The sequence below is a fragment of the Muscardinus avellanarius genome (genome assembly GCF_963383645.1).
Source record: "Muscardinus avellanarius genome assembly, chromosome: 4".
Classification (NCBI taxonomy): Eukaryota; Metazoa; Chordata; class Mammalia; order Rodentia; family Gliridae; genus Muscardinus; species Muscardinus avellanarius.
Window position 1 is genome coordinate 18579634 of NC_137789.1, and position 26909 is coordinate 18606542.

The window sequence follows — 26909 nt, forward strand, 5'->3', positions numbered from 1 at the left end:
GAACTCTAAATTCACAAAACAATCTCGAAAAAGAACAAAGCTAGAAGATGTACATTTTCTGATTTCAAACATTATAGAGCTACAATAATTGAAACAGTGTAGTACTGCTATAAAGACAGATATATAAACTAGTGGAGTAAAATAAAAAGCCTAGAAATAAATTCTTCCATATATGGTCAAGTTATTTTTGACAAAGTTTCCAAGAACATTTGGTGAAGGAAATAATCTTTTCACTAAATATTGTTGAAAAATATTAATTACATGAAAAAGAATAAAACTGGACCCTTACCTAACACCATATACAAATATTAACTCAAAATAGATAAAAGACCTAAATGTAAATCTTAAGACTATAAACTTTTAGAAGAAAACCTGGGTCATAACACTTCACAACATTGAAATTGGCAGTGATTTCTTGGATATGATTTCAAAGGCACAGGCAACAACAGAATAAACAAACTTCCTAGAAAATAAAAAAATATTGTACATCCAAAGACACTGTAAACAGAGTTAAAAGTTACTGATAGAATGGGGTAAAATATTTCCAAATGCTATATCTGAAGGTATATTAATATTCCAAGTAGAAATCCTAAAAATAAGCAACAATAAAAGTAAACAATACAATTTAGAGATAGGTAAAAGACTAAAATAAATAATGAATCTCCAAAGATTTTAATCAATAAACACATGAATATATTCTTTGCTTAGTTGCCTGCTGGATGGAAAATCTTGTTTCTCTGAATCTCCACAGATAACCAATCTTAGTTGTCTGTTGGATGGAAAATCTTGTTTCTCTGGTTCTGGTGTGTGTTACCTATTTCTTCTTTGTAGTTAATCTCTTTGAGTATTTTCTCTAGCGCTGGTTTTGAAGACATAAATTCCTTCAGTTTCTGTTTGTCGTGGAAGCTTCTTATTTCTCCATCTAATTTGATAGAAAGTTTTGCTGGGTAGGAAATTTTTGGCTGGAAGTTGTTTTCTTTCAGAGTTTGGAATATGTTACTCCAAGCCCTTCTGGCTCTCATGACTTGGTTTGGGAAGTCTGGAGTGATTCTAATTGGTTTGCCTCTGAATGTCACTTGGCCCTTTGTTTTTGTTGCCTTTAAGATTCTCTGCTTGGCTTCCACATTGGTCATTTTGACAATTATGTGGCGTGGGGATCCTCTTCTCTGATCCTGTCTAAAGGGAGTTCTATAAGTTTCCTGGACCTGTGTACCAACCTCTTGGTCAGAAATTTGGAAAATTTTCTGTTATTATTTCTTTGAAGATATTATTGATCCCTTTGGTTTCACCTTCTTTTCCCTCCTCTATTCCGATTATTCTTAGGTTAGCTCTCTTAAAATGGCCCCATATTTCTTCAATGTCAGATTCCTGCTGTCTGATTTTTTTTCCCCCAAGTTATAAATTATGCATTCGTTTTTGGAGTGATCCTCTTCTAGGAGCGAGATTCTATTCTCCATGTGGTCTAATTGATTGTTTATACTTTGAATTGAGGCCTTTACCTCAATGATTGCATCCTTTATGTCTTTTAGACTCTCTAAATTCTTTTCGAAGGTCCTGTATTATTTCTACGGTTATATTCCTGATTTGATCTTCTGGAGATCTCTGAATTTCTGTGTTATCAGGTGCTGATAATATGGGATTGTGGGCATTCATTGCTCTATTGTTGTTCCTCTTTCCCATGATTTCAGAAGTTTGTGCCTTCCCTGGATCACTATGACTTCACTTAGGGTGCTCTGTATCTCGAGTCTGTTGTAATCTCAGCTGCCACTACTCCTTTACTGGGTTGTATCTCAAAGTCTCAGACCCAGGGAGTTAATCAAGGCTCCGCGAGACCGTGAGGATGCCGGGCTGGGCGTTTTCACACCGGGAGCTGTGACTAAGGTGTGGTATCTCTGCCACCGCTACTCCTTCACTGGGTTGGACTGCAAAATCTCAGACCCAGGGAGATTATCAAAGTCCCTGGGCATGCAGTACAGGTATTTCTCCTTTAGGGGCCACAATTTCACTCACAGTTATTGTTCACTCACAGTTATTGTTTGTGTTGATCAGGAGCTGTCAAGGGCGTGGTGAACTCACTGTCGCTGCTGGCAATATGGCGCCGCTACCACGCCCTCGGCTGTGAGGCTGGTGTATTTCTTTTCTGGTTTTGAGCTCTGTTCTGAGTCCCTGGAAGGCATGCTGAGCTTGACCACTGGGAGTTTTAGACGTTCTTTGGGCAGAAAGAACTGCTGAATTACATTCGAATGATCCGCAGCTGCTCACTTCAGCTCCTTGTTTACCTTTCCTCTCTGGATCCTGGTGCTGTGAGGGAAGATGGTGCTGGCGTGGCTCCACTGCTGCATTACGGGTTTGATTTCTGGTCTCTGGTTGTTCTTCTAGTCTTTTTTTTTTTTCTCTGTCCCTTGTGTTTACATTTTTTATTTCTCTGCTGATGGCATTTTCTGGCTATAAAAAGCGCTGATTTTGTGGCAATAGAGATCGAGTTTTAGCAGGGCTCGTAAACGCTGCTTTTTTCGGTTGCCATCTTCCCGGAAGTCCACCTCATCTCTTATTAAAATGTTTTCATCTCCAAAGTCCTAGATGATACTTGACAACTTGGCCATTTGGGGGAATTTGAGAGCAAAGTAGACAATAGTTGTTACAACTGTTTACATTTTTCTAGTCATCGTGTTAATCTCTGTGTTTGTTTCTCCAAAGATTGTATAACTAGTAAATGACAAACTAGAATTTGGATTTAATCTAATCTTAAAATTCTTGCTCTTGATTCTTATGCTGTACTAAGTATACATGTTCTATTCACAAGTTGATTTGTTGATGGTTACCATTGTGTAAGTTCACTTTGTAAATATTTAGTCTTATTTTACTACATTTTACTTGAAATATTTTACTGTTATGTGTCATGGCTGATATTTTAATTTTTGTTTGACCATGCTCATAGAGTTTGGGAGTTGTTTGGTTTTCTGACATGTTTATTTTTTCCTGGTTGCTTTAAATAGGATACTGTGGTGCAGATATTAAGTCAATATGTGCTGAAGCCGCTTTATGTGCTCTACGCCGACGCTACCCGCAGATCTATACTACTAGCGAGAAGCTACAGTTGGATCTCTCGTCAATTAATATCTCAGCCAAAGATTTTGAGGTGGCTATGCAAAAGATGATACCAGCCTCCAAAAGAGCCGTGACATCACCTGGGCAGGCACTGTCTGCCATTGTGAAACCACTCCTACAGAGTACTGTTCACAAGATCTTAGAAGCCCTACAGAGAGTTTTTCCACATGCAGAAATCAGAGAAAATGAAGCATTAGACACAGGTATAAAATTTAATGGACCATTGAAAACTTATTTTAAGACAACAAAGCTAACATGTCTTATATATTCCAGAAACATTTATTTATAAAAGAGTCTTGAAAAAAATTCGCCTAAGACACTTGAAGAAAATTTACTTCATAGATTAACTTATTTAAAGTTTGAAACGCATTTTTTTATTTATTTAATATTCATAACTATACAAATATTTTTGAGACTTAAAGTATATTAAAGTATACTGGTTTACTGAGGTATTACATAAAATTTGCTAATGTGCAGGGTTTTTTGTTTGTTTTTCTTCTAGATATTTCTTGTCCTCTGCTAGAAAGTGACTTGGCATACAGTGATGATGATGTTCCATCAGTATATGAAAATGGACTTTCTCAAAAACCCTTTAATAAGGCAAAAGAAAATTCTAATTTTCTTCATTTAAATAGGTATATTTTCTTTGCAAAAGAACTTTTTTGGTGTGTAAATTCCCCCCAAATAAGTGAGATATGGCTGACAAAAGATATGTCTGGTTTTTTTTTTTAATTAAAATATCAGACTTTTTTGTCATTATATAAAAATATTCCTAAAAATCTATTACCAGAAACTATGTCAACCATATTATTATAATTAGCTGGTCATATAAACAAGATTTATGAAAGTTTATAATTGGTCATTTGTGAAAAATATTAATTTTTTTTCCTAAAATACAGTTTATTAATCATTCTTTCAGAAATGCTTGTTATCAGCCTATGTCTTTTCGACCGAGAATATTGATTGTAGGCGAGCCAGGATTTGGACAGGGTTCTCACTTGGCCCCAGCTGTCATCCATGCTTTGGAAAAATTTACTGTGTATACATTAGACATTCCAGTTCTTTTTGGAGTCAGTACTACATCCCCTGAAGAAACATGTGCCCAGGTAATTCATTGTTGTCCAGACAAATAGGCTGTGAGATAAAGCACTCTTCCAGAGACAAAATCTAGAATGGTGTCGCTTTTTTACATTGTTTTTCTTCTCTTTCTGATTTCTAACTTCATATTCATGAAATAGAACTATGCACGATTGTTTGGTCATTAAAGAATATAGGAGTCGAGTGTGGTGCCACATGTTGTCGTTCCCAGTACTTGAGAGGCTGAGTTGGGGATTTGCAGGTTTGTGGCCAGCCCCAGCAACTTAGGCCCTCTACAGCTTAATGAAATGCTATTTCCAAATGTAAAAAACAGAGGTGAGGATGTAGCTCAGAGGTAAAATTACCCCTGAGTTCAATCCTCAGCACCACAAAAAAAAGAAAAAATAATGTAGAATTAAATTTCAGACCTACCATTTTATATTGCTATGACCTTATGAAAGTTATTAGATATCTCTGCCTCATTTCCTTCCTTTGCAAAATGGAGAATTAATTCATGTTGTAAAGATTATTGCTAGGAGTGATCTCAAACCCATGATCCTCTTGTCTCAGCCTGTGCTCCACCAAGCCCAGCTTATATTTAATTTTTAATGTAAAATGTGTTCATGTTTTAGTTTAACTTTGATTACCACAACTTGAAATTTTTTTCTAGATTTTTTGAGCGGTTTTCTCGTTGCTTCTGAAGCAATTACGTTTTTCACAAAATGAGATGTTTACAAAACATTTAGAAACTAGGTTGTAGGATTTGGGGGAAGACACATTTAAAAACTTGAGGGTTTCATATGATAGTTCTGGGAAATTAAACATTGTTTCTGGCTAATGGAGTTAGCATTTCTAATGTGCTGACTCTCAATATAATTTTTTTCCTTTCTATTAGATGATTCGTGAAGCTAAGCGAACAGCACCAAGTATAGTGTATGTTCCACATATCCACTTATGGTGGGAAATAGTTGGACCAACACTCAAAGCCACATTTACCACATTATTACAGAATATTCCTTCATTTGCTCCAGTTTTACTGCTTGCAACTTCTGACAAACCCCATTCAGCTCTACCAGAAGAGGTAATGTATTGTGGAGGAATCATTATCCTTTTAAAAAGAGTTGTTTGTACCAAAGTAATAACTTACTGTAAAACTTCAAATGCTAACAAAAATTAATGATGCAGTGTTTTCTCACCAGAATTCCCATGTTAACTTTTTAGCCTGTATACTTATAGGGTAGAATGGCATATGTGTTTAGTAAGGAAAAATTATATAATTTTTTTTACAAAATTGGTGTTATATGATACGCACTATTCTTTATTCACTTATTAATATATATTCAGTGTTTGTCAGTATATGAGTCTCCTCTGTTTTTTTCTTTTCCTCTTTTTTTTTGGGGGGGGGTTGCTATGGGGATTTACTCAAGGCCTTGTACCTGTGAGACAAGCATTCTACCTTTCAGCTATATCCCCAGCCCTATTGTGTATTTGGTATGTGTGATTAGTATTGAACCCAGAGGAGTTCTACCTCTGAAGTATACTCCCAGTCCTTATATTTTATTTTGAAATAGGATCCCAAGCACGGGGATTACACACTTGTAATCACACTTAAACAGTGAGACCCTGTTTCAAAATAAAGAATAAAAGGCCGGGTGTGGCCGCACAGGCTTGTAATCCCAGCATTTGGGAAGCTGAGACAAGAGGATCACAATTCAAGCCCAGCCTCAGCTACTTAGGTCTTTTGCAACTCAGTGAAACCCTGTTTCAAAATAAAGAATAAAAAATAAGGCTGGGGGTGTAGCTTGGCGGTAGAATGCCCTTGGGTTCCATTCCCAGGACCCCCCCCCAAAAAAAAAAAAAAAAAGCTGTGCGTGGTGGTACATGCTTGTAATCACAGCATTCAGGAGGAGAGACTGGAGGATCGCAGTTTGAGGACAGCTTCAGCTACTGAGTGAGGTTCTTTGCAACTCAGTGAGACCCAGTTTCAAAAATAAAAGAATAAAAAACAAGGCTAGGTGTGTAGGTCGGAGGTAGAATGCCCCTGGGTTCAATCCCCAGTACTGCAAAATAAAATGACTAAAAATAGGGTTGGGGGGGTAGATCAGAGGTAGAATCCCCCTGGGTTCTATCCCCAGTACTGCAAAAATTTAATTAATTAATTGATTCATAATTAATTAAAAATAGGCTGGGCATGGTGGCGCACACTTGTAATCCCAGCATTCGGGAGGCTGAGACTGGAGGATCGCGGTTCGAGGACAGCCTCAGCTACCTAGTAAGGCCCTCTGCAACTCAGTGAGACCCGGTTTCAAAATAAAGAATAAAAAATAGGGCAGGGGGTGTAGCTCGGAGGTCGAATGCCCCTGGGTTCCACCCCCAGACCCGCAAAAAATAAATAAATAAAAAATAATAAATAAAATAAAAATAAATAAAAATAGGGTTTGGGGTATAGCTTGAAGATAGAATGCCCCTGGGTTCCATCTCCAGTACCACAAAACAAAAAATAGAGTATATGTACTTTTTTGTTTTTTAATATGATACTGAGGATTGAACCCAGGAGCATTCTACCTCTGAGCTATACCCCACTCTTATTTTTTTATTTTGAAACAGGGTCTCAATAAGTTGCAGAGGGTCTCACTAAGTTGTTGAGGGTGGCTATGAACCTGCAATCCTCCTGTCTCAGCCTTGCAAGTTCTGAGATTACAAGTGTGTGCCACCATACCTGGTTTTAATTTTGAAATAGGATGTCACTAAGTTGCCAGGCGTGTTATAAGTTGTAGAGACTGGATGCAAACCTGTGATTCTCCTGTCTCAGCCTCCCAGGTACTGGGATTTCAAGCATGCACCAACATGCCCAGCCTATTCTTAATTTTTAATAGTACCAAATTACTCTTCAAACTTGTACCAGTTTATACAACTGTATAGTGAACAGAAGCTTATGCTTTTTCTTCCTGGAATACTCTTCTACATACTTGCCTGGTTTGTTCCTTTACTTTTTTTTTTTTTTTTTTTTTAATGTCTACTCAAATTCACCCCCGAGAACTCTTAAGATTTTCCTCATTGATTTGTTCATTAATAAGAGACAAGGTCTCACTTTATCGCTCAGTCTGGTCCCAAACTTCTGAGTCAAAGTGATCCTCCTGCCTCAACTTCTCAGATAGTTGGGACTGTAGATATGCCCCCATGCCAGGCATGGGGGGGGGGGTTGTATTGGGGATGGAACCCAGGGGCTTTCTTCCTCCGGTCTGCATTCTCAGCCCTATTTTATATTTTATTTGGAAACAGGGTCTCACTTAATGAGAGCCTCACTAAGTTGCTGAGAGCCTCACTGAGGCTGGCTTCGAACCTAAGTGATCCTTCTGTCTCAGCCTCCCCCAAGTACTGATATTATAATTGTGCACCACCACGCTTACACCTGGCTTTGTGTGTGTGTGTGTTTTAATGAGTAAATTTAATGTATGCTTTCAGTATCTTGACAACATTGGTTTGCACAGTCTTAAGGATATTAGAAGAAAGACATCCAAATCTTATTAAAGAAATATTTGGGTGCTACCTGTATTCCAGGCATGGTTCTAGGTACTGGGAATATAACAACAAACAATAAAGACAAAAGCATATGTTCTTTTTGCATATATAAGGCTAACACTTTAATTATGGGTGAGAGAGAAATAAAATTTAAAAATACATACTAACTATTGCTTGCAGGGGAGGGGAGTTGCTAAGCAGCGCCAGAAGAGGACAGGTAGGATCACAGTGTTAAACAGGTTAAGTAAGGCCTCAGTGAGAATATAGTATCTGTATAAAGACCCAGAAAAAGGTGAGATAGTGAACTCTGAGTATCTGAGGAACAGAAGTTCTTGACAGAGAAGGGAAAAGCAGATGCAGAGGCTCTGAGGCAGAACTGAATGGCATGTTGTAAACATAGGAAGAAGGCCAGGTGTCTAAAGCAGAGTGTAAGGAGCAGGGTAGGAGGAAGCAGAGTCAATGAGTTATCAAGGGACCAAATCATGTGTCTGATAGGTCTTAATAATTGATGATGAAACCTGAAATTTTAATAGGCTAGGAAATTATTAAGTATTTATTATAGACTGTTTGGGTGGAGGTGGTTCTTAAAGGTTTCTAGTGTAGTTAACTATCATGTTCTGGATTCTCTCTGTTGAAGTCCACTTTACACAGTTCTGTTTGTTAGCAATGACTCCTCTAAAAATCCAGTTTAGTTTGAGGGATCCATTTGTTAATTGCCATTTGCTTCCAGCATGTAGAACCTATTATATCTGTATAGTGATAGCACTCTATATACATTCTGTGTGTGTGTGTGTGTGGTTCTAGGGATTGAACCCAGGAGCAGTCTACTGCTGAGCTACACCCCCAGCCCTATTACACTTTTTTATTTTGAAATAGTCTCGCTAGGTTGTTGAGAGTCTCACTACTTGCTGAGACTGTCCTCAAACCTGCGATCCTCCTGTGATCTCAGCTCCCCAAGTACTGGGATTACAAGTTTGCAGCACCATGCCCAGTTTATTTGCACTCTTTATGTTCATTTTTGTCCAGGCTATTTCACACTAATCTTTTATGATCTGGCATGTTTATTCAGGTTATTGATAAAATGTTTTTTGTTTTGGAAAACCAGTCGAGGAAGTAACCACTGAGCTAAAGCCGACCTGAATGGTGGTGGTGGTGGTGGTGGTGGTGGTGGTGGTGGTGGTGGTGGTGGTGGTGGTGGTGGTGGTTCTTTGAACAGCACTAGCAGGTGGCCTCAGTTGGTAGGTCTGTTGTCTGCCCTGCAATCATTCATACACATTGTGATTTGAGAGAGCTTTTCTTGTTTTTATCATGTCAAGTTCCGGATTTCTTTCATTCCAGCTCGCTGAGAGGACTGCCCCTTTCTTGGGCCTGATCCGGAAATGATGTATATCATTTCCTCTCTCATTCCACTGGCTAAAATTTAGAGGCCCATACTTAGCTGCAGGGGAGACCAGGAGCTGTGATACGGCAGTGTGCCCTAAGGAAGAGAACATGAATGGTGGTGATTGCAGGCTGTGCTACACATAAGACCTACTTGAAGTTTCTTTAAAAGTCTAGTCAATTTCCTAAATGTCTTTCATTTTCTAGTTAATTCGTTCGTTCATTCATTCATTCATTTTGGAGTATTGGAGATTGAATCCAGGGGCATTTGACCTCTGAGCTATACCTCCAGCTTTTTTTCTTTTTTTATTCTTTTTTTTTTTTTTTTTTTTGGTGGTACCAGGGGCCTTCTACCTCCAGGCTACACTCCCAGACCTTTTTTATTTTATTTGGAAACAGGGTCTCTTAAGCCAGCAAGGCTGGCTTCAAACCTGTGCAATCCTCCTGTCTCCGCTTCCCAAGCGTGGGGATTACATGTGCATCACCACGCCCGGCTAATTCTTCATTTTGAAACAGGGTCTCACTGAGTAGCTGAGGCTGATAGTGAACCTGTGATCCTCTTGCCTCAGCCTCCCAACCAAGTACTGGGATTGCAAATGTGCACCATCACGCCTGACTTGTTATTTCTTTTAAAAGGCCATAGCATTGCTACCAGCAGTTCACAAGGATTCCAGTTTTTCCATGTCCTTGCCAACACTTATTTTTCAGTCTTTATCCTTTTTATTCTTGCAGTATGAAACCCCAGGAGCATTATACCTCTGATCTATGCCCCCAACCCTATTTTTTATTTTTTATTTTGAAGCAGGGTCTCACTGAGTAGCTGAGAATGGCCATTCTCCCAACTGCTGGGATTACAAGCGTGTGTCACCACGCCCAGCCTTTATTCTTCGTGGACAACTACTTATTCTCATATATTAGGTCACTTTGGGTTGCAAAAGTAAATTATTATACTTGGGAGGCTGAGACAGGAGGATCTCAGATTCGTGGCCAACCTCAGTACTTACTGAGGCACCCTCTACAACTTAGACCCTATTTCAAAATACAGAATAAAAGCTGGTCATGGTGACACATGCTTCTAGTCCCATAGGGATGGGATAGAATGCCCCTGGGTTCCATCCCCAGTACCACACACACAAAAAAAGATTAAAAGTTTTTTAGTTTCTTATCTATTACAAACATGGTTCATACATAAATCCAGCTTTTTTTGTGTGTATGGTGGTGGTGGTGGTGGAGGTCAATGGGGATTTAACCCAGGGGCATTCTACCTCTGACCTTTATCCCTATTGCTTTTTATTTTTTATTTTGAAATCGTGTCTTGCTAGCCAGGCATGGTGGCGCACGCTTATAATCCCAGCATTTGGGAGGCTGAGACTGGAGGATCGCAGTTCGTGGACAGCCTCAGCTACTTAAGTGAGGCCCTTTGCAACTCAGTGAGACCCTGTTTCAAAATAAGGAATAATAAATTGGGCAGGGGGTGTAGCTCGGAGGTCAATTGCCTCTGGGTTCCATCCCCAGACCCGCAAAAAGAAAGGAAGGAAGGAAGGAAGGAAGGAAGGAAGGAAGGAAGGAAGGAAGGAAAGAAAGGTGTCTTGCTAAGCTGCTGAGACTGGCCTTGAACCTGGGATCCTCCTGTCCCAGCCTCCCAAGTATTGGGATTACAGGTGTGTGTACCTAGCAAATTCAGTATTCTTTAAAAATTGATATTTTTCTTGGTCCTGGGGATTGAACCCAGGGGCATTTTACCTCTGAGATATACCCCCAGCCCTACTGTACTCATTTTGAAACAGAATCTCACTAAATTAAAAAGGCCCTCACTAAGTTGCTGAGACTGGCCAAAAACCTGTAATCCTCCTATCTCAGCCTCCCAAGTACTGGGATTACAAGCGTGTGCCACCACACCTGATTAAAAGATTTTTAAGTCATTTTTTTTTAATAGAAGTACATGGTATAGCTCAAATGTAGAGTGCCCATGTGCTCAATCCCCAGTACCACTCACCCCAAAAATAGCATGTGTATAATAACCTACTGTTGAATTAAAAAGATGCAGTCATTGTGTGTATGCATATTACACATGTATATCTTGAATGTATTGCATTTATTTTCTTTTTTAAGGTCCAAGAATTGTTTATCCATGATTATGGAGAGATTTTTAATGTCCAGTTACCAGGTAAAGAAGAACGAACAACATTTTTTGAAGATTTGATTCTAAAACAAGCTGCTAAGCCTCCTCTATCAAAAAAGAAAGCAGGTTAGTTAATCATATCAGGGTTAGCCTATAGTTTTGAGAAAAAAGGAATAAAATATCAGTTAATGATCATTGATACCTATTAGCACAAGCTCAAAATCTTGGCCATGAGGTTGATACATCTACTGTTTTCCATTAATGGACTAAGGTTCTTACAGCGCACAGATGTTTCATAGTGCACCTCCAGTTTACCTTCCAAGCTCCTTTCTGGCACTGGTTTCTCTCTCTCTCTCTCTCTCTCTCTCTCTCTCTCTCTCTCTCTCTCTCTCTCACACACACACACACACACACACACACATACACACACACCTACCTTTATATTTTTTTAGAGTGCTCTGTCTTTAACCTACATACGACATATTCTTGCCTTTTCACAGTGTTATTAATGCTTGTTGTCAGTAGTGCTGCTCTCTCTTTCCCTCCCTCCCTCTCTTTTTTGTGGTATTAGGGATTGAACCTAAGGACACACTACCTCCAAGCTATACCACAAGCCCCCCGTCATTTTAATTTACTTATTTTGTGGTACTGGGGATAGACCCAGGCGCCTTCTATGTCCAGGCTAAAACTCTAGCCCTATTGTATTTTTTATTTGGAAACAGGGTCTGGCTAAGTTGCTGAGAGCCTCACTAAGTTGCTGAGACTGGCTTCAAACCCGCGATCCTCCTGTCTCAGCCTCCCAAGTACTGGAATTACAAGTGTGCACCGCCATGCCTGGCACTTTTTTTCTTTCTCTCTCCCCCCCCCCTTTTTTTTTTCCCAGTACTAGGGATTGAACCCAGGGGCATTCTAATCTTCTGAGCCACACCTCCAGCCCTATTTTTTATTCTTTTTTATTTTGAAACGGTCTCACTAATTTGCAGAGGGTCTCACTAAGTAGCTGAGGCTGGATGTGAGCCACAATCTTTCTGTCTCTGCCTCACAAGAATGTACCACCATGCCAGGCTTCAAATTCTTGGAATTCTGACAAATGGAAGAAACATAACTCCTCAAAGCCTGGCTCTATTTGCCTTGAATCATTTGTCATCGGTATTATAGAGAAGTGGTGACTAGCATCTTCCATTCTTGTGAAGTCTTGCAGGCCTTGGAGGTTCTCCCAGTAGCACCGCCACCTGAGCCAAGACCATTGACTGCAGAAGAGCTGAGACGACTAGAAGAACAAGAGGAAGACACATTCAGAGAACTGAGGATTTTCTTAAGAAATGTCACACACAGACTTGCTATTGACAAACGATTCCGAGTTTTTACTAAGCCTGTTGACCCTGATGAGGTATTAACTTAGTCTTTGGATTTAATGTGTTCTATGCCATAATGCTTCAAAATCAGAGAATATTTGAGTAGTTCATGTCGTTCACTGCCACATGCCGAACTTGTCTTCTAATATGGACATGTGTACTGAGTTAGGGTCCTGAGCACATAGAGACTTTGAGGAGCTATGAAATATGTTTTCCTTAATGCCACCTGGTAATACGACCTACACAGTTGGAATAGAGCTGGATAGTCAGGTTTGAGACTACACTGGAGCGTGGGTGATGGTTGGATAAGGAAAGGGATACAGGATGTTACTGGAGAATATAGCAGCCCAACAAGAGTAAGTTTAAACCACAGCCATAGAAGCAGTCAGAAGTTTCATGTTAATATATTATCCTTAAGTCTTATTTATCTATCTCCTCTATTACCTAGCAGAGAAACTTGAGCTAACTTTTTTTATGTTTAGAGTTAATTTAGCAATTTGGTTATTTGTTTAAATTTTAGGTTCCTGATTATGTCACCGTAATAAAGCAACCAATGGACCTTTCATCTGTAATCAGTAAAATTGATCTACATAAGTATCTAACTGTGAAAGACTACTTGAGTGATATTGATCTAATCTGCAGCAATGCTTTAGAATATAATCCAGATAGAGATCCTGGAGGTGAGCACTAGTGAATTTTTTTTTCTGGGGGAGGTGTGGAAGCTGCTAAAATTTAACAAGGGTTGAATTCTATGTCAGGCACTATATTAGAAATATTTTGCATTTACATTTGCCACTTAATCCTCACAACCATACCTCATTCTACACTTAAGGAAGGTAAGTTTAGAAAGGTTGCATTTTACTCAAGGCTGCACTGCCAGGAAAGTAACACAGTATAATACTTGCTCGTAGTAATGCTTAAAACATCTGAGACTTCTTTTCCGAAGCAAACACTATTGAGCCAGGCGTGGTGGTGCACGCTTGTAATCCCAGCATTCGGGAGGCTGAGACTGGAGGATCGTGGTTCACTGACAGCCTCAGCTACTTAGTGTGGCCCTCCGCAACTTAGTGAGACCCTGTTTCAAAATAAAGAATAAAAAATAGGGCAGGTGGTGTGGCTCAGGGGTCCAGTGCCCCTGGGTTCCATCCCCAGACCCGGAAAAAAAAAAAAAAAAAGCAAAGCGAAGACTATTAAGATTGTGGATATCAGCGAGGTGGGGTGGCCTAGCCTGTAATCACAGTACTTGGGAGGCTGAGGCAGGTGGATCACAGGTTCAAAATCAGTGCTTGGTAAATCCATGAGACCCTGTTTCAAAATAAAATAGTGCTGGGGGTTTAGCTGTGAAGTGAAACACCTGTGGCTCAATCCCCAGACCTCTAATTGATCATGCCTATAAGTTAAATTGGTTGGCATAGAGAACTACTGAGACTTCCTTAAAGAATCGAAGAGAAGATTGGGTGGGTTCGGGATGTTATAGCTGTAGACTTCCTTAAATAATTGAGCGCGGTGGTGCATGCTTGTAATCCCAGCATTCAGGGGCCTGAGATAGGAGACTGCAGTTCATGGACAGCCTCAGCTACTTAGTGGGGTCCTTTGCAACTCAGATACTATTTCAAAAATAAAGAATAAAAAATAGGGATGGGGATGTAGCTTGGAGGTAGAATGCTCCTGGGCTCCATCCCCAGTACCACACACAGACACAAAATAGTAGTAGTAGTAGTAGGAGGAGGAGGAGGAGAAGGAGGAAGGAGGAGGAGGAGGAGGAGGAGGAGGAGGAGGAGGAGGAGGAGAAAAGGAGGAGGAAAACTCACTGTTCTTTCTCTCCCAGTTCTCAATCCTTGTTCTAAGCTTTTTGCTGTAGTTCAGTTTTGGAGGTAAGTAATAGGAAATAAGCTAGTAAGGTGGAGAAAGCCCCTGAGGCAGAGGGCCTTTTCTGTTCTATTAGAGTTAAGCTGCTGTTGTTTCTCTTTCTGTCAACTGTGACAGTTTAAAAATTACTTTAGACCAGTGTTGTTCAAACTTTGGTAGGCATCACAATCTCCTAAAATACTTCTTTTGAACCCAGGGTCATTCTACCGCCAAGCCACATCCTCAGCCCTATTTTATTTTTTATTTTGAAACAGAGTCTTGCTAAATTTCTAAGAGGCTCACTGAGTTGCTGAAGCTGGCCTTGAATGTTTAATTCTCCTCTCTCCGCCACCCAAAAACTAGGATTACAGGCATGTGCCACCATTCCTGGCTTTAAAAGACTTCTTTCAGATGGGTGATTCTCATCTACAGGTTCAAGTGTATGTAGGATGTGGGGGCCTGCGAATATGTATTTCTAACAAGTTCCTAGGTGCTGATTCTGCTGGGACCGGGAGCTGCACTTTAAAATCCACTGTTTAGACTGCCCCTGCCTTTCTTTAGGTCCAACCAGATATCATAGTAGAAACCCTTTGTAATATTTCTTATAATGTAGTTATTCCTGTCATCCATGACTTTGAAGTGAATATTGCTAACATTCTTTGCTCCCTAATGATACTGATATCCTTCCTTTTGGTTTTATTGACATTGTTGAGCCTTACCTTTTTTTCTGATATTTTAGAGAACAAAAAAGGGCAGAGCAATAAAATTGTTTGGATTTAGTCTGCCCTGATGAATTAGGTGTCAGGACATCAGATTAAGTACCAAAACCAGAATAACACTGTACTGGTGGTCTTTACTATTTGTGGTAAAACTAAAAAGGAATTGGCTACCAGCCTAGCCCAAAATGTTATTTTAGGTAAAATATTAAGAGGGGAAAATTAAGAATTGTTTTTGTTTTGTCTTACTCTTCTTTCAGATCGTCTTATTAGGCATAGAGCCTGTGCTTTAAGAGATACTGCCTATGCAATAATTAAAGAAGAACTGGATGAAGACTTTGAACAGCTTTGTGAAGAAATTCAAGAATCTAGAAAGAAAAGAGGTAGGAAAATGATTTGGCATCAAGAAAGATTCAGATAAGCCAGGCGTGCTGGCTCACACTTGTAATCCCAGCATTTAGGAGGTTGAGACAAGGATCAGGGTTCATGGACAGCCTCCGCTACTTAGGGAGGCCCTTTGCAACTCAGTGAGACCCTGTTTCAAAATAAAGAATAAGAAATAGGGCTGGGGGTGTAGCTTGAATGCCCCTGGGTTCCATCCCCAGTACCACAAAAAAAAAAAAAAAAAAAAAACAACTCAGATGTAGTATGTTGAGTATAATAATCTTAATGTAATTTTGAAATCTGAAAATCCTTTTTGAAATTCCATGCTTGTTTATTTTGTGTGTGGGTTTTTTCTTTTCCCCCACGTTTGTTTATAAGGTTGCAGCTCCTCCAAATATGCCCCATCTTACTACCATGTGATGCCAAAGCAAGCGTCCTCTTTTGCTGGTGATAAAAGATCAGATCTAGAGCAGAGTGAAAAGCTAAAGGCATCTAGTATTCCTGTGGCTTGTAGCACTCCTGGTAAGTACTCTTGAGTCATTTTCAGTTGTAAAATTGTAACCATTATTCTTTAGTGCCATTTATCTTCCCCCTCAGTTCTATTAATACTGTAAGTTACAGAGCCAGGTGTGGTGATGCTGTTAATCCCAGTACTTGGAAGATTGAGACAGGATGATCTCAGGTTTTCTGCCAGCCTCAGCTGTTTTGTGAGGTTCTCTGCAACTTAGACCCTGTTTCAAACAAAAAATAAAATATGTCTGGGGGTGTAGTTCAGAGGTAGAAAGCCCCTAGGTTCAATCTGTAGTGGGTGCATACGTGTATGTGTGTGTGGGGGGGGTTCTGGGGATTGAAACCAGGGGTTTTCTAATCTACACCCTCAGCTCTATTTAATTTTATAGTTTGAAACAGGGTCTTATCCTCCAGTCTTAGTCTCCCAAGTACTAGGATTACAGGCATGTGTTACCATGCCTGGTATGATTTTACAAATAACTCCAAGTTTGTACTGTACTATTTATAATCCAAATTCACTGTTGTGGATTGACTATTTGAAACTGACTTTAAATTTCTAGTAATCCTGGTCTATTTTAAATTTTCCTTTCCCTCTTACTCTGAGGGTATAACTCTACAGGATAACAACCCAAAGCTTGTGAGGCTTTCCCAGACTTCCTTTCCTCAGACTGCTTTTAATTTTAATTTTTGCTGCTTATGTCCTATAAATGTCAAACTCTGTTCAGCTTTTTAATCTCCCTTAAAACAATCAGTTGTGCTGGCCATGGTGGCTTATAATCTCAGTACTTGGGAGGCTGAGACAGGAGGTTCAAAGCCAGCCTCAGCTACTTAGTGAGGCCCTTTTCTTTGCATGTAATCCCAGCATTTGGGAGGCTGAGACTGGAGGATTGCGGTTTGTGGACAGCCTCAGCTACTTAGTGAGGCCCTCTGCAACTCATTGAGACCCGGTTTCAAAATAAAGAATAAAAATTGGGCAGGAGGTGTAGCTCTGAGGTCAAATGCCTCTGGGTTCCATCCCAAGACCCCCCTCCAAAAAAAACAAAACAAAAAAAAAAAAACTCTGTTTCAAAATAAAGAATAAAAATTCGGGTTGGGTGTGTACCTTGAAGGTAGAATATCCCTGGGTTTCATCCCTGGTGCCGCGCCAAAAAAAGTCAGTTTCTAGCTGTATACCCATACATAAAGTATCAAAAATATGCGTATGTTACATCTCCCAAAATACACCACAAGAATGCTCAAAGAAGCAATACTGGAAACAACTCACATGCCCATCTACAGTAGAATGAAAAAAAAATTGAATGTGTGAAGGATTAGGCCTTAACTACATAACATAGTACAGATGAGTTTCCTGAACTTTGACACACTTTTATGTGGGGGTGGAGAGAGAATATGATGAGAGAGAGAGAGAGAGAGAGAGAGTGTGTGTGTGTGTGTGTGTGTGTGTGTTCAGAAATGGTCAGAATTAGTTCATGGTGTTAGTAACCAGGATATTGTTACCCTAATATGTTGGAACTGAAATGAAGGTAACAAGTACTGGCATATGTTCTTCTTTTTAATTATATAGACATAGATGATAAACCCAGATGGATTTTTACATACTTTTATTGGTACATTATAATTATACATCATAGTGAGATTGAAAGTGAAACATACATCCACACATATCCTCCATATCCTGCCCTTTTCCTCCTCCATCACGCGCCCCGTGCATGTTAGTGAGATTGGTAGGGAAACGGAATTCACTAAGTTGCTGAGGCTGGCTGTGAAGCTGCAGTCCTTCTGTCTCAGCTTCCCAGGACTCTAGAGTGTGCCACCATGCCTGGCTGGTGTAGGCTATTTTTGTTTGTTCGTTTTGATCTACACCCCCAGTGTTAGGTTTTTTGGGGTTTTTTTGCAGTACTGGGGATGGAACCCAGGGGCATTCGACCTTCGAGCTATACCCCCTGCCCTATTTTTTATTTTTGAAACGGTCTCACTGAGTTGCAGAGGACCTCACTATAAGTATCTGAGTCTGTCACAAACCACTGTCCTCCAGTCTCAGCCTCCCAAAAGCTGGGATTACAAGCGTGCACCACCACGCTCGGCTTAGTGTAGGTTGTTTTAAATCTCTCCTCCTAGTTTATTTCTCATAGTGCTGCCTAAATAATCTTTCTCTAATTTATATCAGATAGTCATACCATTGTCCTCCTTAAAGTTACTCAGGAGTGTTTTAAAAGTTATGAAGATAAAATCAAACTCTTTATCAACTGATCATTTTCAAGAGGATCAGGTTAAAAGTAAACTTAGTAAGACCTTGTTTCATAATAAAAAGTACAGGAGGTTAAATGGGCAGGGTGGCACACACTTATAATCCCACCACCTGGGAGACTGAGACAGGAGGATTACAGGTTCGCAGCCAGCCGTAGCAAATTGTGAGGTCATCTGCAACTTACTGAGACCCTGTTTCAAAGTAAATAATAAAATAGGGCTAGAGGTATAGCTCAGAAGTATAATGCCCCTGGGTTCCATCCCAGTAAAAAATACTGGGGTTTTGGTTCAGAAGTAAAATATCTCTGGGTTCAACCCCCAGTTACCCCCCATCTTCTTAACAGTACTCTACTTTTGTTTCAGTATTTCTTTTTTTTTTTTCTTTTCTTTTTTTTTTTTTTTTGGCGGGTCTGGAGATGGAACCCAGGGGCATTTGACCTCTAAGCTACAACCTCTGCCCTATTTTTTATTATTTATTTTGAAACAGGGTCTCACTAAATTTCAGAGGGCCTAAGTAGCAGAGGCTGTCCACGAACCACAATCCTCCAGTCTCCGCCTCCTGAATGCTGGGATTACAAGTGTGCGCCACCACACCCGGCTTGTTTCTGTATTTCAGCCATACAAAACAACTGCTTTTTCAAGTGTTTTTATCTTCTTTTTTTTTTTTTTTTTTTTTTGCACTGGGCGTGATGGTGCACACCTGTAATATCAGTATATCTCAGCGTTTTTTGTTGTTTCTTAGAGTTTAGAAAATTTTTAGATTTACTTTTATCTTTTTTTAATTCTTTGAAGCTCAGTTGAAGAGAAAAATTCGCAAAAAGTCAAAGTGGCACTTAGGCACCATAACAAAGAGAAAGAAAATTTCCCAGGCTAAAGAGGATAGCCAACATGCGGCGGATGACAAGATTGAGAGTGATACAGAGGAAACGCAGGATACGAGTTTAGATCACAATGAGACTGGAAACACGGGGGAGTCTTCAATAGAAGAAAACGAGAAGCAGCAAAAGGCCTCTGAGAGCAAAGTGCAGTTGGGAAACAGTAATTCAAGTACTTACAACATTGAGAAAGAACTTGAAGAATCCAAGAAGACTGCAGCATGTCAAGAATTGAGGAAAGATAAGATTGCTTGTAATGAAGATGCTTCTAGCTCTCAGATAATGGACATTTCTGATGAAGAAAAGGGTAAATCTTAGTTAATGATGCACTCACATTTCTTAACACAATACATATCAATATATTGCTTTCTGCTTTTTTTAGAGTACAGATGTTATCTAATTCGAAAAAAAGTGTTGCCTTAACTTACCTTTGAGCTACTAAATTGCTTATGTTAAAATGCACTTCGATGCCAAACAGACAAGGATTTGAGCTCCCAGTTCATTATGTAGTAGCTGGTGATCTGGAACAACATACTTAGCCCTTTTGCGTATTTCCTTAGCTACAAAATTAGGGTAGATAGTTTCTGGCTAGTGGAATACTCTGAGGATTGATTAAGAGAATCTGTCTAAATCATGGAGCACACGGTCTCACTCTCCAGTTCTAAACTATCGCAGGATTCACCTTCACTTAAAGCAAGATCAGCACCTGCCCTGTGACTCTTGTTGGGTGCTGTAGAGCAGCTCTTGCCCTGGCCTGTGCCTGTCATTCTTATATCTCTTGTTGTATAACCCAACATTATTTATATTTATCTGAATGTTCCTGCTTCCCAGACTTCCCATTTAGAAACACCTTTTTTTGTTGTTTTTTGGTGGTACAGGGGGTGGAACCCCAGGGGCTTTTTTACCTCTAGGCTATACTCCCAGACCTAATTTTATACTTTATTTGGAAACAAGGTCTCACTAAGTTGCTGAGAGCCTCACTAAGTAGCTGAAGTTGGCTTTGAATCTGTGTGATCCTCCTGTCTCAACCTCCCAAGCGCTGGGATTACAAGCATGTACCTCTATGCCCGGCTAGTACTTAATTTTTGGGTGGTTGTAAGTGGCAGTTCCTTAATCTTATAAAGGAAGAATTAGTGAGCCAGAATTACTGTTTGTGTCATTAAAAATATTCTCTGATCTGGGTGTGGTGGCGTACACCTGTTATCTCATTATTTGGGAGTCTGAGACAAGAGGATAGCAGGTCTGAGGCCGGTGCTCAGTAATTAATGAAATCCTGTTTTAAAGTAAAAAAATAAAGCCAGATGTGGTGGCACATGCCTGTAACCCTTGTACTTGGGAGACTGAGACAGAATTACAGATTCAAGGCCAGTTTCAACAATTTAGTAAGATCCTCACCAACTGAGATTTTGTTTCAAAATAAAGTAGGACAGAAGGTGTAGCTTAGAGGTAGAATGCTTCTGGGTTCAATCAATCACCAGTTATCTTCCTTTCCCACACACAATTCTGTTATTGAATTATGTCTGTGGACCAAATAATAATTTTATTTTTTTATTCTAGAAATGTGTGTTCTGCGAATGACTCGAGCTAGACGTTCCCAAGTAGAACAGCAGCAGCTCATCAGTGTTGAAAAGGCTCTGGCAATTCTCTCTCAGCCTGTACCTTCCCTTGTTGTGGACCACGAGCGATTAAAAGTATGTAAATTGCACTATAGTGCTTTCACTGTGCATATAGCAATCTCCAAACACTGGATTGTAGACTAGTATCGGGCTGGCTACGTAAGAATTGCATGAGAAAGCTAAGAAGGTGGCTCATGGTTGTAATCCCAGTATTTGGGAGGCTGAGACAGTAGGATAGTAGATTAATGGACAGCCTCAGCTACTTAGGCCTCTGCAATTTAGTGAGACCTTGTTTCAAAATAAAGAATAAAAAATAAGGCTGGGGTGTAGCTTGGAGGTAGATGCCCTTGGGTTCAATCCCAAGTACTGAAAAGGATTGCATAAAGAAATTAAAGGATTTATTTTTCTTTTAGCTTCCCTTTACGGTTTTTCTTCCACTGTCTCAAATTAGGAATTAAGTCTGAGGATATGATAGGTCTCAAAGGGATAACAACTAGGTGATTCTGATGTGCTACCAGGTTATTTGTTGTTCACCCTTCCTTCCTCCCTCACTCCCTTCCATGTGGTACTGGGGATTGAGCCTAGGGGCATTCTACCCCTGATTTACACCCCTGGCCCTTTATATTTTGTTTTGAAACAGGATCTAACTAGGTTGCTGAGAGTCTTGCTAAATTGCTGGTCTCAAACTTGTGATCTTCCTGTGTCAGCCTCCTAAGTACAGGGTTTAAAGATGTGTGCCACCTCAACCAGCTGCTGTTTCTTTTTTCCTACTCATTGCCCTCAGTTGGGTTTGCATTCCTACTACTCTAATAAGAAAGTGACATCCTGATAGCTAATAACAGTTGCCAATGTTAAGTTGAACTCTGCAACATTTGATGTCATTTGTAATTTTCCTTCCTTGACTACTATGTCCTTAAGCCATCTTTGCCATCAGCTTTTCTTATGACCTCAGTTTTTCTTTACCATTTTCTCTACTTTTTTATACTTTAGGGGTAGCCATCACCTTTGTAAGGGTGATCCTACTTCTGGAGCCCTCTCATCCTGACACACGTCAGCTAGCTAACAACGTGGATTTGTTGCAGTTGCCCTAACATATCAGGCTGACTTATTTCCACTCCCCTCAAAAGAAAAACAAAATTGCATACCAGTTCCAACTTTCCTGTTTTATGTTGATGACAGTTCAAGTCTTGAGGACGTTGGAAATTTTGTTGTATAAAACTATATGCGTTTACCAAATCTAAGGATAAGAGTAGGTTTTGTTTGTTTGTTTTTGTTGTTGTTTTGTTTTGTTTTTCAGGTCTGGGGATGGAACCCAGGGGCATTTGACCTCCAAGCTACACCCCCTGCCTTATTTTTTTATTCTTTATTTTGAAACCAGGTCTCACTGAGTTAGTTGCAAAGAGCTTCACCTAAGTAGCTGAAGCTGTCCACAAACCATGCTCTTCCAGTCTCAGCTTCCAAGGATAAGAGTTTAACGTTTTGGAGAAAATCTGCTCTTAGTACTAGGGAAGCCTGCTGGTAATAATTAGGAAGGCCTTGTTCTTTTGAGTTATAGCAAAGCTTCTAAGAACTTGATGTCTGTGCTTCTTAGAGAAGGAAACAGCAATATTCTTGGAGCATTTTCTCCAAATAAAAATTTGTCTGTCTGAAAAATCTCTTTAAAAATAAGTAAAATTGCCGGGCGTGGTGGCGCTTGCTTGTAATCCCCACGCTTGGGAGGCTGAGACAGGAGGATCGCGCAGGTTCGAAGCCAGCCTCAGCCACTTAGTGAGGCTCTCAGCAACTTGGTGAGACCCTGTTTCCAAATAAAATATAAAATGGGTCTGGGAGTATAGCCCAGAGGTAGAAAGCCTCTGGGTTCCACCCCCAGTACCACAAAAAAAAAAAAAAAAAAAACCCAATAAAAATAAGTAAAATTAAGATAGACATGGTGGTGCATGCTTGTAATCTCAATACTTGGGAAGCTGAGGCAGAAGGAGTGCAGGTTTATGCCCAGCCTCAGCTACCTAGTGAATTAGTGAAGACCACTGCAACTTATGAGACCCTGTTTTAAAATTTAAAAATAGGGTTGGGAGTATAGTTTGGAGGTAGAATGCCTCTGAGTATAATCTCCAGCACCACCCCCCCCCCCAAAAAAAAATATGAAATTAAGCTGGATGCAGTGGCTTTTACTGGGAACCTCGGGAGCCTGAGATCCTTTTCAAAATATATGAACCAGGAGTGGTGGCACACATATAATGTCAGTACTTGGAAGGCCAAGACAGAATTAACTCAGGTTTGAGGCCAAACTTAGCAACTTAGAGGAACCCTGTTTCAAAAGAAAAAGGATCTGGGGTGTGGCTTGGAAGTAGAGAACAACCCCGGATTCAATCCCTAGTACCATTGCCAAAAAAAAAAAAGAAAAAGTGAAATTCAAAGCCTTATAAATCTCATGACCATGAAAATAGGACCTTTGTGTAACTCACCGTATTATTTGAGGTTGAGTGTAGCAATTTTTGCTCTTCTAGACAGTTTTCATAAATTTTATAACTTTGTTCTACTCACTATACAGCAATATCATTTAGAGTCAGCTATGAACAACCATTTATTGAAACTACTTAAACATCTATTCAAAGCGTGATATATCCACTAGATGTGCAGTGGTGACCTTCTTATGAGAGGATAAACTTGCTATATGTAGAATAATTTGCATATTAGATTATGACTAATGCATTGATTTATAGTTTTTATATATTTATTTGTACTGAGGATTGAGTCTAAAGGCACTCTACCTCTAAGCTGTATCCCCAGCCCTTATTTTGAAAAGGTCTGTTAGACTGACCTTGAACCTGTGATCCTCCTGTCTCAGTTTCCCAAGTACTGAGATCACAGTCATATACCATCAGCCCAGCTTAATTTATGGTTTTTGTTTGTTTGTTTGTTTGTTTTTGAAGATTTAAAGAAGTTTATTAAAAGATAGAAATACAGAAAATAGAAATACAGCCCCATGCCAAAATGGCTTGGGGGCTGACTCGAAATGAATACACCCAATTTATGGTTTTTAACATACTTATCTAAATCACTGTTCCATGCATATTTATTATGACCGATACTTTTAGACCATTTCAGTTTTTACTTAACTGTAGTGGCATAGCCTGGTAGGGATGTACTCTGAAGAATTACAGAAAAATCTGTAAAATTACAGAAAATTCTGAAAAATTACAGAAAAGTTTACCATTTCAGTCTAGAGAAGAAAACATGAAGTAAATGGAAAAGCCTTTTTATAAGAACACTGGTAAGGTAGTTCACCACTTACTTGATTTTTTTTTTTTTTTCTTTTCCCTTTGGTGGTACTGGGGTTCCTGGAAGCCCTTCTACCTCCGGGCTACACTCCCATGAGCTACACTCCCAGACCTATTTTTAACATTTTCATGTGGAAACAGTCTCTTAAGCCAGCGCGATCCTCCCGCGCGGGGATTACAAGCGTGCGCCACCACGCCCGGCCTTTTTTTTTTTTTTTTTTTTTTTAGTTTTACATAATGGAACTAATTATAATTACTATACTGCTGTAAAATACACTATAAAAAATTGGGGTTTTTAAAATTAATCTAATTTTAGGTTATTTTAAAATTTGCTTAGAGGTTTATGGCCAGAATTGAAGCTGACAGCCTCCTGAGCTGTAGTTTTTAGAATAGGATCTAGGCCAAGGCCAGGATCACAGAAGGATGACGTACTTAGGTGTGGTGCAGGAGCCTGTGCCTTCAAATGGCTTGGTCTGCTCTGTCTTTAACAGTCTCTCAAACCTTCAGAATTAAGTCCTTGTTTACAGGGAATTTATCTCACAATGTAAACACATTTCTTTTAGAATCTTTTGAAGACTGTTATTAGAAAAAGTGAAGACTACAATGTATTTCAACTGGAAAATTTGTATGCAGTCATCAGCCAGTGTATTTATCAGCATCGCAGGGACTATGATAAAACAACACTTATTCAGGTAAACTACTGAGTTGAAACTTTTGTGTTTGTGCTTTTTGCTACATAATACATCATTTTTATAAGTGAAAGCTGGGCGTAGTAGCTCATGCTTTTAACCCCAGTACTTTGAGACAGGAGGGTTTGAGGCAGGAGGATCACAGTTCCTGGATAGCCTCAGCTACTTAGTGAGATCTTCTGCAACTTTGTAGACCCTGTTTCAAAGTAAAGAATAAAAATACAAACAGGGCTGGGCTGGGTGTGTGGCTCAGAGGTAGAATGCTTCTGGGTTCCATCCCCAGTACTGTAAAAATAAAAGAGATGGCTTGAAGTTTTGTTTAAGTAAGAATTTAACCATTTTAATGTGGATTATGAATTATTTTTAGGTACAAGTTAATTCAGCTGTTTAATCTGTAACAACTTTAGTTCATCTTTCATAAACAGAACTATAGTTATTGGTAAAACTGAAAATTTTCAGTCTTGTTTTGTTTTAGTAAAGATATGTAGATCCTTTTAAGATAAGCCAGGCATGGTGGCGCACACTTGGAATCCCAGCATTTGGGAGGCTGAGACTGGAGGACCGCGGTTCGCGGACAGCCTCAACTACTTGGTGAGGCCCTCTGCAACTCAGTGAGACCCTGTTTCAAAATAAAGAATAAAAAATAGGGCAGGGGGTGTAGCTCATAGGTAGAATGCCCCTGGGCTCCATCCCAGACCTGCAAGAAAAGGGGGGGGGGTGATTTAAGATACACCTGTTTTTTTTTGGTGGTGGTGGTTACTGGGGATGGAACCCTTCTACCTCCGGGCTACACTCCCAGACCTATTTTATATTTTATTTGGAAACAGGGTCTCTTAAGCCAGCGAGGCTGGCTTTGAACCTGCGTGTGCTCATCCTGTCTCCGCCTCCCAAGCGCAGGGATTACAAGTGTGCCATGCCCGGTTTATACCTGCTTATCTTAATCATTATAGAAAGTGTTATTTTTAAAAATAGATGTTGGGTGGTACTTATATAACTATTTCAATTTAATGTCAGATGAAATTCCGAAGGCAGACTTTATTTCAAAAGCATTTAAATAATGATATCCTTCAATGAAAATAGTCATGACATCCCATACTGAATTGAATTTTAACTATCAGATATTTACATGGACATTAATATCCTTAAGGGTGTTTATTGAAAAAATAGCAATGACTTTTTTTAGCTTTTTTATATTGAAACTTACCATTTTTTCTTCTACCCTTCATTCAGAAAATGGAACATGAGATAGAAAACTTCAGTTGTTCCAGATCATGATGTCATCTTATCCAGCATTTTTTACAATCAGTTCCTATTTAATTCGCCCATGACAAGTCAAGATGCAAGATGAAATCCTGTGACTTTAAGGAAAATAAAAATAAAAGTATTTAAACTTTCCTGATATTTATGTACATGTGTACAATACTGATAAATATTGAAAGTTTGTTTCAACAAAACACTGTAATAGTAATAGTTGAAGTTTGGCCAACTCTTAATAAAGTTATTTTGATAAATTTTTTGGCACTTAAAAATAATTTAGCAACATTGACACTTTTTGTACTGAGCACTTTTAATTTTACCCTTCCTAAACACACTTTATTATACCACACTAGAAACTTACATACCGTGTCTGTGCCATTCCTTTTGTAGTTTGGTTTCCTTCGCTGTTCTCTCATCAGCTCGTAGCTTCATGAGCTTGGGGACACTCACAAGCCAGAGCTCAGGTCTTTGTTTGCAAGAGGGCTCCACCACAGTTCTGTAATGAATGTCAGAATGGTTGTTTATGTGGTACTAGGGATTGAATTTAAGAGCATTCTTCCTCTGAGCTACACAGCAGCCCAATTTTATATCTCACTGAGTTGCTAACTTGGGATCCTCCTATCTCAGTCTCTCAAGTACTGGGATTACTGGCTGTGCTACCAATCCTGGCCAAAAAAAAAATGATTTTTTAACAAACATTTTTATAATTCTAATTTTGGTTAATAAAGATTTTAAAGCCAGGTGTGGTGGCGCACACTTGTAATCCCTGCGCTTGGGAGGCAGAGACGGGAGGATCGCGCAGGTTCGAAGCGCGCAGGTTCGAAGCCAGCCTCGCTGGCTTCAGAGACCCTGTTTCCAAATTTAAAAAAAAAAAAAAATATATATATATATATATATATATATATATATATATATATATATA

At 39.5% G+C, this 26909-nt stretch overlaps 1 protein-coding gene across 4 annotated transcripts in view; it reads left to right on the forward strand.

Annotated features, from left to right (window-relative positions):
- The window catches only part of ATAD2 (ATPase family AAA domain containing 2), a gene marked incomplete at both ends in the record, with an annotated part of 68924 nt that extends 42919 nt beyond the window's left edge, over positions 1 to 26005 (forward strand). For all 4 annotated transcript variants that reach the window (XM_080694558.1, XM_080694561.1, XM_080694559.1 and 1 more), the window contains 13 exons: positions 2997 to 3311; positions 3611 to 3743; positions 4028 to 4214; positions 5081 to 5266; positions 11200 to 11335; positions 12403 to 12599; positions 13085 to 13244; positions 15389 to 15511; positions 15891 to 16034; positions 19062 to 19451; positions 20702 to 20835; positions 24605 to 24733; positions 25961 to 26005. In XM_080694558.1, the coding sequence (XP_080550684.1) occupies positions 2997 to 3311; positions 3611 to 3743; positions 4028 to 4214; positions 5081 to 5266; positions 11200 to 11335; positions 12403 to 12599; positions 13085 to 13244; positions 15389 to 15511; positions 15891 to 16034; positions 19062 to 19451; positions 20702 to 20835; positions 24605 to 24733; positions 25961 to 26005 (2279 nt within the window). The remainder of the gene's footprint in view (positions 1 to 2996; positions 3312 to 3610; positions 3744 to 4027; positions 4215 to 5080; positions 5267 to 11199; positions 11336 to 12402; positions 12600 to 13084; positions 13245 to 15388; positions 15512 to 15890; positions 16035 to 19061; positions 19452 to 20701; positions 20836 to 24604; positions 24734 to 25960) is intronic.
- Positions 26006 to 26909: the final 904 nt, after the last annotated feature.